We start from the raw sequence: 12,376 nt of genomic DNA, 5'->3' as shown, positions 1-12,376 counted from the left end.
TAGGTGAACAGGGGCTACACGTGAAAGGAGACACACCCAAATATCTCCACCCGGCCGGGGAATCGAACCCCGGTCATCTGGCTTGTGAAGCCAGCGCTCTAACCAATGAGCTACCGGGCCGTGTGTGTGTGTGTGTGTGTGTGTGTGTGTGTGTGTGTGTGTGTGTGTGTGTGTGTGTGTGTGTGTGTGTGTGTGTGTGTGTGTGTGTGTGTTAAAGGAAGCCATGCATCCAAAAAGGTGCTTGATTATTAGAAAATGTGAAATTGCAGGAGCCAATCCATATGCATAAAATATGCTGGTCAAAGTTTTCTGCACGTGTAGCAGCCTTTGTGAAACACTATATAAACAGGGCTGCGCTGCCACAACTTAACTGCATCAGCTCCAATGGTGGTGGCCGCTGCAGTCGAGCACCAATATGCTCGCGAAGCTGGTGCTGGTAACTTGTCTTGGCGTCGCAACTGCTCGACCCAAAATGCGAGGTAAGATCTGATAATGTCAATTTGCTTGTCGACGTGTTCATTTCCTTTACCTTACTTATGATATGTGAAACTACTATCACAACAACAACAACAACAGCAACTACTAGTACTACTACTACTACTGCTACTACTACTACTACTACTACTACTACTACTACTATTGCTATTACTATTGTTTCTACTACTACAACGGCTACTACTGCAAAGGAATAGAAATATAATAAAAAAAATGAAATTCAATAACAAATAAACAAAAGGAATGGCTGATATAATAAATAAAGTGGACTGCAAATGAGTAATATATATATAAGTGCTATAAATGAACAAACAGGTGGGCGGGATATGGTCCTGCATACTGGTGGTGCAATAGCACTGCTGAGGAGTCCTCTAAGCGCTTCATGCACCACCATCACCATAACGGACGGTATGACCACTCCATCAGAGATCGTGAAGGTAAATAGTGTATAGCATATGAAGTGTTTATTATGTCTTGATAAAATATGTATGCATTTCTGTGGAAGATTCGTCAGCAGCAATAATTAATTTCAAACTCCTTTAAATCCACTCAGGTCATCCTAGCATGCTGAACTCCGTATAGAGGCGGAATGTTTTATGCTTTTTGGATTAGTTCACTATCCAATTTTTTTTACAAGAGAGAGAGAGAGAGAGAGAGAGAGAGAGAGAGAGAGAGAGAGAGAGAGAGAGAGAGAGAGAGAGAGAGAGAGAGAGATCACTGACCAATGTTGTAAGAAAGGAATACGGTTGGATGTTGACAGTTAACCGTTTCTCATAAATATTTCTTGCACAATGTAGGGTTTTGAGTCTTAGAGTATGCAACAATGAAATAATAGATTAAAGTGGTTTACAATTTATTACGAGGCACACCTTTCCATTCATTTGCTATTAAAAATCATTCACTACTGTACAGCTTTGCCTCCTTCGGCGAAGAGTGGCCAGCATAAACAGACTTTCCTTCTTTTGATATTGTCTTTATTGGACACACGTAATCAAAAGCCATGATAACATACACGATGCAAGATAATTAAGTCTAATGTTGACTTTTAAGATAAGTAGCGAACGATCTCAACAAATCCATGAACTTAGTCGCATTCAGTACACCAAGTAAGCTAAAATAATGTTACGCTACTGTCCTGGCTTATAGCGCCTGTATGCAACTTGAACAGTATTGAAAGCACTGGTAAGTTTCCACCTATTAGTTGCGCATGCAATTTGATTTATAATGGTACCCATATTAGGGCCCATATCACCACCCAAGCGCATCTCTGGTGTAACCACCTAGAACATGGGTATCATGGTGACATGTAGGTAACTTTAAACCACTCAACGAATGGCAAAGTATCAAGGCAATACGTGGTGGGATTCGAACCTACATGTGGACGTCTGCCCAATCCCACGCTCACCACCTTATCCAGTACTACAAGTGACATACATGGCTCAGCTCTCAAAACTCGTCCCGCTCAAGCTTGTATCCCCTGGAGCTCTTGCTTAGTAATGCCATCACATGCCAACACTTGACAACCACTGGTGAGTTTAGGAATGGTTTAACAGCATCATTATTCTGAATGTCATGAGGTCTGAAAATACGTATATGATGGACAGAATAAGAATGAGCATGAGAAATGTCTGACAAAATACCATAATACAAATGCCTAGTTTGCATTATATTAGACAAGTAAATCTATCATTCTAGATGCATTTCATCGGAAATAGATAAACATATATTTCATTCAACACGAACCGCAATACAGAAAGTAGAAAGTCTACTTTGTTACCGTACATTTACTGTTTAGCTTTTTTTTTTTTTATCTTATCTTTTTTTACTGTAAGTTATGGAAACACTACCTATCTGATGTTAACATTCGTGTGTAAGGATACTTTTCAGCTTTCAAATGTATCACCGATTTATTATTCTTTTCTTTTTCAGTATAACAATACCTAGTTACGGTAAAAGCTACCGTAAGTTCTACAGTGATTCAGAATCTCCGTTGTTTCAAGCCCTGGAACTTCACTCACGGAGGGGCTTAAGTGGACGCTGGAGAAACGGTAAGGAAGAAATAAATAATTTGATTTTAATTTTGGCTCTTTTCACAGCGTGTGTGTATGTGTGTGTGTGTTTCACTGTTTGATCTGCTGCAGTCTCTGACGAGACAGCCAGACGTTACCCTACGGAACGAGCTCAGAGCTCATTATTTCCGATCTTCGGATAAGCCTGAGACCAGGCACACACCACACACCGGGACAACAAGGTCAGAACTCCTCGATTTACATCCCGTACCTACTCACTGCTAGGTGAACAGGGGCTACACGTGAAAGGAGACACACCCAAATATCTCCACCCGGTCGGAGAATAGAACCCCGGTCCTCTGGCTTGTGAAGCCAACGCTCTAACCACTGAGCTACCGTGTGTGTGTGTGTGTGTGTGTGTGTGTGTGTGTGTGTGTGTGTGTGTGTGTGTGTGTGTGTGTGTGTGTGTATGTGTCACAAAAGCATCACCTAATATGCAAATGACTAAGCATGTGAGACTCATGAGATGTTATGAATGATCAAAAAGTGATCCGATATTAAAGGCCTGTCCACAGCTGGAAATATTGTCAGGATTATTAATGAACTCAACTGTCCCTCTCTCCTACACCAAATATCTTCCCTCAATCCTTCATTCATAATATAAACTGGAACTTCACATGCCATCTCTTATTAAAAATAGGTTCTAAGAAGATGGGAATTCTGAGGTGTTTCCAGCAGTTTTTCTCACACAACCTCCAACTGCTAACTCTGTACAAGGGTCTTATACGCCCATGTATGGAGTATTCTTCTCATGTATGAGGCATTCCACTCATCCAGTTTTATTAGATAGTACAATCAAAAGTTTTTCGTCTTATCAATTCTTCTCTAACTGACTTTCTTCCGCCTCTTTCTAAGCGCTGGAAGGCTTGCTATCTTCTATCGCTATTTTCATGCTAAATTCTCTTCTGAACTTGGTAACTGCATGCCTCCTCCTACGGCCTCGCTGCACAAAAATTTCTTCGTCCTCTTATCCCCTATTCTGTCCAACTTTCTAATACAAGAGTAAACCACTATTTTGTAGATCGGGTGGTAGGGAAATACAAGCTGATGCAAGGTATGTATTATATTCTTTAACTTTTCTGTTATGCAACTATCTTCAGAAAGAATCGGCTTGTATTTCCCTGTCACTCACTCTACTCATTTGTCTAGATTAACCAGTATTCTCAGTCATTCATACCTTTCTCTGGTAACCTCTGAAATTCTCTACCTGCTTCTGTATTTATAACTTTCACAAGATATTTACCCCATTATTTTTACTCTCAGACTTGCAAGAGGACAGGCAACTAAGTGGGCTTTATTTTTAGTTTTATGAGGCCCTTGGCCAGCTTCCCTTTCTTACACACACACACACACACACACACACACACACACACACACACACACACACACACACACACACACACACACACACACACACACATATATATATATATATATATATATATATATATATATATATATATATATATATATATATATATATGAAAAGTTTAGGAATTTTTTAAACATTTTGGCAAGTTTAAAACAACTTCAATGTAGATTTCAAATAGTTTTCAAACATTTTGAAATAAGTATGCAGACATTTTGGATTCAGTTTGCAAAGAATTTGAGGAGTTACTAGGTATTTTAGATATAAGAGACAATTTGGAAACAGTTTGGAAACAGTTTGTAATAATTTTGAAAAAAAATGGAAACTTTATAAAAAAACATTGTAAACACTGAAGAAAACTTTTAAAACATTTTGGAAACACCTTTGAAACGTATTGGAAACTGTTTAAAAAAAAATAAAGAACAGTTTGGAAACATTTTAGAAAATCAGAAAACAGTTTAAAAAAGAAAAGAAAAAGAAAGTAAATTTCCTGAGATGAAATAAGATCATCTGCAGACTTAGAAAGTTGAGGGAGCACAGAATGTTCTATGCAAATAAATGTGATGTGTCTTTGTTTTCACAGGAGCAGTCATACAGATGCAAAAAAGAATATTCAGTGTGAAATTCTGGACAAGTTTACGGAGGAAGACGGAAGCACCACTTTATACGTCACTCGTGGGTTCGTTGCTCCCACCCCTTGTGGATGGCCAATTCCGCACGACGCGCCATACAAGGCTCAATTGGACAGGTTGATCATGGCCATCATGGAGGTGAGTCTTGTGGATTATTTAAAATCTCAAAATTCATTTTTATATCACATATTTGTTAAAAACCTTGTCCACATGCAGGCTGGCCTTTACGATAGGTGGACAGCAGAGCTGATGAGGGAAACGATGCTCAGGAGTCAGAGGAAACAACGGCAACGTCACACTGCAGGTCACGAAGGCAAAGCAGAACAGAGCCGGAAATGAGGATGGTTTACCAACCCTTACTATTAACCACACGCAGGGCGCCTTTATTCTTCTCTTCTTGGGTCTTGTGTTTAACACACTTGTCTTTTCTAGTGAGATGCTACGTAAGATTTAATTAATTTTGTTGTTAAAATCTGTAGCCATGAAACAATAAAATCAACAAAGACAGTTTATATACTATCCAAACACGAATTATTTTTCTGGTTTTATTGCAGAAAACTAGCACTCACAAACCCATATCAAAGTAGGTCTGAAAAGAGTTTTATACTCTATTACTTAATTTCTGCTATATGATGATTCTATTTGATATGCGCCTTCCTTTTAAAATAGAGTACTACATTATTCTGATAGAACTTCTAAACGAGACGAGACGAGACGAGACGAAAGAAGAGAAGAGAAGAGAAGAGAAGAGAAGAGAAGAAAAGAGTAGAGTAGAGTAGAGTAGAGTAGAGTAGAGTAGAGTGTGTGTGTGTGTGTGTGTGTGTGTGTGTGTGTGTGTGTGTGTGTGTGTGTGTGTGTGTGTGTGTGTGTGTGTGTGTGTGTGTGTGTGTGTGTGTGTGTGTGTGTGTGTGTGTGTGTGTGTGTGTGTGTGTGTGTGTGTGTGTGTGTGTGTGTGTGTGTGTGTGTGTATGAAAGTGACCTGCGAGTCCAAAAAGTGCTTAATTATTACAAAACAGGAACGTTGCAGAAGCCGATCAGGATGCATAAAACATGCTGGTCAATTTCACGTTTACCACAAGTGGAACAACCTTTGCAAAACACTATATAAACAAGGCTGCGCCGCCACAAGTTAACTGTTTTGGCTCCAATGGTGGTGGCCGCTGCAGCCGAGCACCACTATGCTCGCGAAGCTGGTGCTGGTAACTTGCCTTGGCGTCGCAACTGCCCGTCCCAAAATGCGAGGTGAGGTCTGACTGGGATATGAGAGAGAGAGAGAGAGAGAGAGAGAGAGAGAGAGAGAGAGAGAGAGAGAGAGAGAGAGAGAGAGAGAGAGAGAGAGAGAGAGAGAGAGAGAGAGAGAGAGAGAGAGAGAGAGAGAGAGAGAGAGAGAGAGAGAGAGAGAGAGAGAGAGAGAGAGAGAGAGAGAGAGAGAGAGAGAGAGAGAGAGAGAGAGAGAGAATAATATTCAGTTCCAAAATCACAAGAATCTATGAGTGTTATAGCAGACAAAAAAGGTTGTACCTGTACCTGTTCCTCGCAAGGAAGAGGAAGCATTAGACAGTTGCCGAAACGATAATTTAATCTCAGCGAGGTCAGCATTAGTTCTAGTCTAATTAACCATTTCAGGTGGTGTTGTGAACTTCCCATTAAAGCTAACCTATATCCCACCATTTAAGGGGGCCAGTCACAGCCTGTCCTCTAAAGACAAGTCTACTCCTTCACACAAAATTGCATGTACCTAATAATACATACCCTTCTTCTGATCCAAACTAAAAACTGGAGATTCCAGTAGCAGCCTCGGAGTCCCCTTCTCAGAAGGGGACAGCTTTAGAGACAGATGAGATGGCAGTGGTGCCATCAGGATGAAATAAGGGAGGGAAATATGAACAAGTGATGGATGGGTCTTTGACACGGAAACAGTAATAATTCAAAGGAAAATCAGCATAATAATTCCTCAGGTCCCCCCAACTGGCAGAGGCAAAACACCAGAGACACCTCCGCATAGGGGGATCCCAGGGAGGGATTGGAGAAATAAGACAAGATACTAAAATGAGATCGCGATCGGAGGAGCAAAACGAAGATTTGAGAGAAAGAATGAGGAATGTAAGCATCCATGCCAGACACTATCACCTCTATTATGCGTTCAGTACAAAGAGATGGGTCTCTAACACGAAAACAGTAATCATTCCATGGAAAATCAGCATAATACCTTCTCAGGTTCCCCCACTGGCAGAGGCAAAATACCAAAGGCATTTCTCCATAGGGGGATCCTGGGGAGGGATTGGAGTAATAGGACAAGATACTGAAATGAGATCGCGATCGGAGGAGCACAACGAAGATGATAGGGTGAGAGCATGAGCAGAAGGATTAGAGGTAAGGATGAAATCAAGAATGTTGGGCGTGCATCCTAGACGGTCAGGAATACGAGTCGGGTGTTGGACCAGTTACTCTAGGTCATGGAGGATAGCAAAGTTGAAGGCTAGTTCACCAGGATGGTCAGTGAAGGGAGAGGAAAGCCAAAACTGGTGGTGAACATTGAAATCTCCAAGGATGGAGGCCTCTGCGGAAAGGCAGAGAAACAGAATGTGATCCACTTTGGAAGTTAAATAGTCAAAGAATTTAGTATAGTCAGAGGAGTTAGGGGAGAGATAGACAGCGCAGATAAATTTAGTTAGAGTGTGACTGTTAAGTCTAAGACAGATATAAGAAAACACGAAAGATTGAAGAGCGTGGGCATGATCAAAGTTAAGTCGTTGCGCATATAGACGTAACATCGAGCTTTGGAACGAAAATGAGAATAGAGAAAGTAGGTGAGAAAAGCGAAGGGGGCTACTGTCAGTTGCCTCAGACAGCTGTGTTTCTGTGAGGAAAAGATGAGGTTTAGTAGAAGAGAGGTAGTGTTCCACAAATTGAAAATTAGATCTAAGACCACGAATGTTGCAGTTAATGTAGAAAAATCGAGGGAGGTGTCAAGACATTTGCGGTCGTCGTGAAGAGAGCAGTCTGACCTGGAAACAATTTTGGTCCCCTCCCCAGAAGAGGACTCCGAGGCTGGGATTGGAGTCGCCATTTTTTTTATTTTGAATTTTGAGTGAAGGGTGTGTGTGTGTGGCAAGTGCATGTAGTTTTGAGTGAAGTAAGTCTTTAGAGGACAGGTTGTGACTGTCCCCTTGATTTGAGAGACACAAAGGGAAACGTTCAGTGAGATCACAACTAGCTTTAATGGAAGGTACACAGCACCCCTTGAACTAGTGCTATTAGTCATCGCTGGGAGTAAATTCTCGTTTCGGTAGATGTCTACTACCTTCTCCTATTGAGGATAGATTCAAAAACATTAGATAAGCAAGGACAAGGACAAGGACAAGGAAGGACGGTAGTTTGAGGGATTAGAACGGTTACCCTTTTTAGAAACAAGCTGAATGTGTGTGTGTGTGTATATATATATATATATATATATATATATATATATATATATATATATATATATATATATATATATATATATATATATATATATATATATATATATATATATATATATATATATATATATATATATATATATATATATATGTGTGTGTGTGTGTGTGTGTGTGTGTGTGTGTGTGTGTGTGTGTGTGTGTATATATATATATATATATATATATATATATATATATATATATATATATATAGGTGGGAAGGAGTTGGTCTTGCACACTGGTGGTGGAGCAGAGTTGATGGAGAATCAAGCAAGTGCTTTTTGTACCTCTATCGTCATAATGGACAGTACCTCCACTTCTTCAAGAATAGTGAAGGTAAAGGGAATCGCTACGCACAGTTGACCTTTACATTTTATATCATAGTGTAACGTTGGATATTAATATTACATCGACCAAGAATTGGCTGCATGAACATTTTTTAGGTGATATATGTGATAAAGAATTTGAAACGATAGATATGTAAGTGGCACTGACAAGATCACACCACCCCACGTCACACGTGTTGAACATGTGTATAGATTGGTTAATGTGATTGACTAACGATGAAAATCATCTACAACGTACTATATATGATTTGTTTCCAGGACCTGCTCGAAAAATCAACGTGGGACAAGTGGCAAATGTTGGCAATATTTGAAGTAAAATTAAAAGACACCAACAGCAGCTTTACTGACCACCTCTCGAGGCTTATTACCTTTGCAGGTGACGTAGGTATTTCTCTCACTTTGTATCTATATTACCTTCAATAGTGAGTTATTATACGGTTGGTAAATTACTGACAAAATGTTTATTTTTTTCTTGAAATATGATGGCTCAGATTTGAAATATTGCATAACATTTCCTATTCACGTTCGGATAATGTTTGTAAGTACTAATATGGTTGGGGCAGTGTATTTAATTCCGTGCTCTGCATGATATATACCTCACCTGGTTGTGTCTTGTTCCCTTTATAATTCGTGTATGTTCTAGGAATCGTGAATTTTCGCTTAATTTTTGCTTGTCAAAAACAGTTTCGTCCGTTTCGTAGGATTCTGTTAGGTGATCAATGTGGTCCTCTGTTTTTAATTTGTCAGTTAGCAATGTCGCATAAAAAGTTTTTTTTAATGTAACAAATTTCTGTCGGCTGAGAAGCTGTAGACTCATTAGTTTTGATTTGCATGTCAGCCAGTTCAATGCTTTTTTTGTGTAAAATGCGAAGACTGTAGATGTCTTCCCGAGCGTCATTCTAAAATTTATGTCGTATCAAGCACAGCAAAGCATAGCAAAAATCCATTCATTGTAATCAGAGAAAAAGGGCCTGAGCCTTTATTGTCAAACTAGTCTCGAGGGCTTTGAATACCAGTGCGTAAGAGTTCAAGATACCAATGTTAATGCATTCCTACATTGTTCGAGGATTCAAATTGAAAGAAAGTAAACACTTTGTAATCGAAGAGAAGAAGAGTGTGCACTTATATCCGAGTTATACCGATGTTTGCCAGATAAGTGTTTTTTACGGCCTGGAAGCGCTATTTCATAGTGAAGCTACACTGAAGTTAGTCAGCCAGCGTATCCTCCGTCAGCAGGTGCGTCAGCTGTCGTGGTGCTCGATGGTGGTGGTGGTGAGTTTCGATCCTGACTTCCTCGTCGCCTTCGCCGAGTGGTCTCTGAAGGGACGGTTGCTGGTGTGGACCACAAAACTGGTGGTGGTGACCCGCCTGACAGTTCAGCAGCTCCAGGCCCTTCTGCCTGCTCATTGGACTTTCTCCATGATGAACACAGTCTTCCTCAACATAGAGGGCAATGCTGACCAGCCCCGGTACTGATATACTGTCATTTGTAGCGGTGTGTGTGTGTGTGTGTGTGTGTGTGTGTGTGTGTGTGTGTGTGTGTGTGTGTGTGTGTGTGTGTGTGTGTGTGTGTGTGTGTTATTAAAAAAAAAGTTGCTCATGTCGGTAACTATGAACCGATAACCTGAGGTAAGAAGATTGAAGGACAAATTAGCTCAGGAATCTTTGGACACGGACCTCACTTCCTGAAACATTGATTACGAGAGAGAGAGAGAGAGAGAGAGAGAGAGAGAGAGAGAGAGAGAGAGAGAGAGAGAGAGAGAGAGAGAGAGAGAGAGAGAGAGAGAGAGAGAGAGAGAGAGAGAGAGAGAGAGAGAGAGAGAGAGAGAGACGATCTCCTGTCACAGTAACTAGAAACAGCGGTTTCGTCATTTGATCTGCCCGTGCGAGTTGTGTCCGGTGTGGGACACATGATATCAAATATGAAACTTCTCTCAGGCGTAATGTTTCGCTTTAAGCAAAACTGTTATGCGGATACTTTTCCTTCCTCAGTTCCTCACAGGGAAGAATGCTGCTTTGTTTTCTCAGCGAATTCTTGAAAATACAGGTGTGCATAGAACTTGATTTCTGTGACACCTACATAGATAAATTGTTAGTGTATCTCGACTCTCAACTTGAATTACTTTTAATTATTTGATTATGAATGCTACATGTCCAGAATAAAATGTATGATATGTATCTCATTAATTATTTGCCATCTAAATTTGTACAGGTGCGGCATGTATACGTACTTGCCATACAGCCCGAATGGCTCCCAGGTTATCAAGATCGCTTTCTGGACACCAGCTCACGGATTCAAACGTCTCTCTCCCGTCTCCTTTTTCCAAGAAAAATTTGAAAAGTTTGTTTTGTTGTTATAATTAAACGATTCCTTGAAATAAGAAAAAAAATCTTTTATTTCATAATCATATTTATCTTTGATAAATTGTTGATATTTTCAGAGTTAAATCTATAGCGACGATTTCCCTGAAAACTTGGCTTTAACATGATTCCTTTACACTCTATCATTTTACACTGCACATTTTTAAAGTTTCCACGGCGCTAAAGTGAACGTGACATCTGGACCCTACATGCCTTACTGGGACGAAGAAAAGGTTATGGGAACTGATGGTTCCGAGACAACTGTATTTCGTGGTTCTGACTACCGCATGTTTGAAGCCATTGCCTCGGTGCTTAACTTTACTTTCCGGCTGCTCCCAACATCTTCCTGGATGGAGGTTAGTTGTGAGGTTACGCAAGCCGTAACCATATATAACGCCTTTTTTCCTTACTTATTGTCAGCAGAATTCTAAAGCTAATAGTTGCGCTTAGCGCCTATGAAATTTTACTCATTTAAGTATCTATATTATTCTATCATATTTACAAACCTAATCGTAAAACAAGGCGGGGAAGATACGATACGGTCAGAAGCGCCTCATATAAAATTTAAAGATTGTCCATAATTTCGGTGGGCAGCAAAGACATGGTCGTATATGTATATCAGTATACTGTCTAAGAAGGTGTGTGTGTGTGTGTGTGTGTGTGTGTGTGTGTGTGTGTGTGTGTGTGTGTGTGTGTGTGTGTGTGTGTGTGTGTGTGTGTGTGTGTGTGTGTGTGTGTGGACTCAAACGCACTTCTTTACTTCATCGTTTTCCCAATACACACGAATGTAGGAAGTCAACGATGGAACCACATTTCATAGATACGTGGGCGGATTCAGGACACAGAGGAGAGAGAGAGAGAGAGAGAGAGAGAGAGAGAGAGAGAGAGAGAGAGAGAGAAAGAAATATGGTTATGTATGGCGAGATTTTCCTTTATTAATTTTTTTTACGTCTTGTTACTTCGATTGATAAACGTGCTGGGTGCCTGTCAAATTTGACAGTAGAGCAGTGGTTCTCAAAGTGGCACCATCAAAGGGGTCGATGAATAACTGTTGAGGTGAATATTCTTGCCTGGCTCGAAGGGACCATAGAAGCTTCCATGTGGAAATTCTATAATCTAAAGTAGAGTTTGTAAACATCTGAAGAAAATCAGGTACCATTAGATTACTTTGCCATTTGTCTAGTGGTTTAAAGTTACATACATGTCACCATGATACCCAGGTTCTAGGGGTTACATCAAAGATGCGCTTGGGAGGTGATATGGGCCCTAAAATACCCTGCGCCACTAATCGGTGGAAGCTTAACAGAAAAAAAGTTCGTGAATTCTAACCATAAGGAATCGTTTTTCAATAATTAAGCTTGATATTAATTGAATAATTAAGCACATTGCTAACTAAATTAGCCATTATTTTGGATACACAATGTTCTTGTTCCTTTTCGAAGTAAGAAATAGCGATTTTTATTCTGTAGTGTTTTTATTCTCTTGGCCGTCATCATCTACTACCACCACTACTACTACTACTACTACTACTACTACTACTACTACTACTGCACATGGTTTTTGCCATCGGAATTCTTTTCCTCGAATTAAAGAATAGAGGGTTAATGGAAATTCTGAAACTTGACTGGGGTGGTCAGCGAGT

The 12,376-nt window shown here is 40.1% G+C and overlaps 1 protein-coding gene across 1 annotated transcript in view; it reads left to right on the top strand.

Annotated features, from left to right (window-relative positions):
• Positions 1–9,612: 9,612 nt before the first annotated feature.
• Positions 9,613–12,376, top strand: part of LOC123504895 — a 7,588-nt gene continuing 4,824 nt past the window's right edge. Inside the window, exons 1-3 of the mRNA XM_045255800.1 lie at positions 9,613–9,842; positions 10,586–10,714; positions 10,904–11,090. Of these exons, the coding sequence (XP_045111735.1) occupies positions 9,634–9,842; positions 10,586–10,714; positions 10,904–11,090 (525 nt within the window). The 5' untranslated portion in view covers positions 9,613–9,633. The remainder of the gene's footprint in view (positions 9,843–10,585; positions 10,715–10,903; positions 11,091–12,376) is intronic.

This window comes from Portunus trituberculatus, chromosome 17 (genome assembly GCF_017591435.1).
Source record: "Portunus trituberculatus isolate SZX2019 chromosome 17, ASM1759143v1, whole genome shotgun sequence".
In the NCBI taxonomy this organism is placed as follows: domain Eukaryota; kingdom Metazoa; phylum Arthropoda; class Malacostraca; order Decapoda; family Portunidae; genus Portunus; species Portunus trituberculatus.
This window is presented reverse-complemented; position numbering and strand designations above follow the sequence as displayed.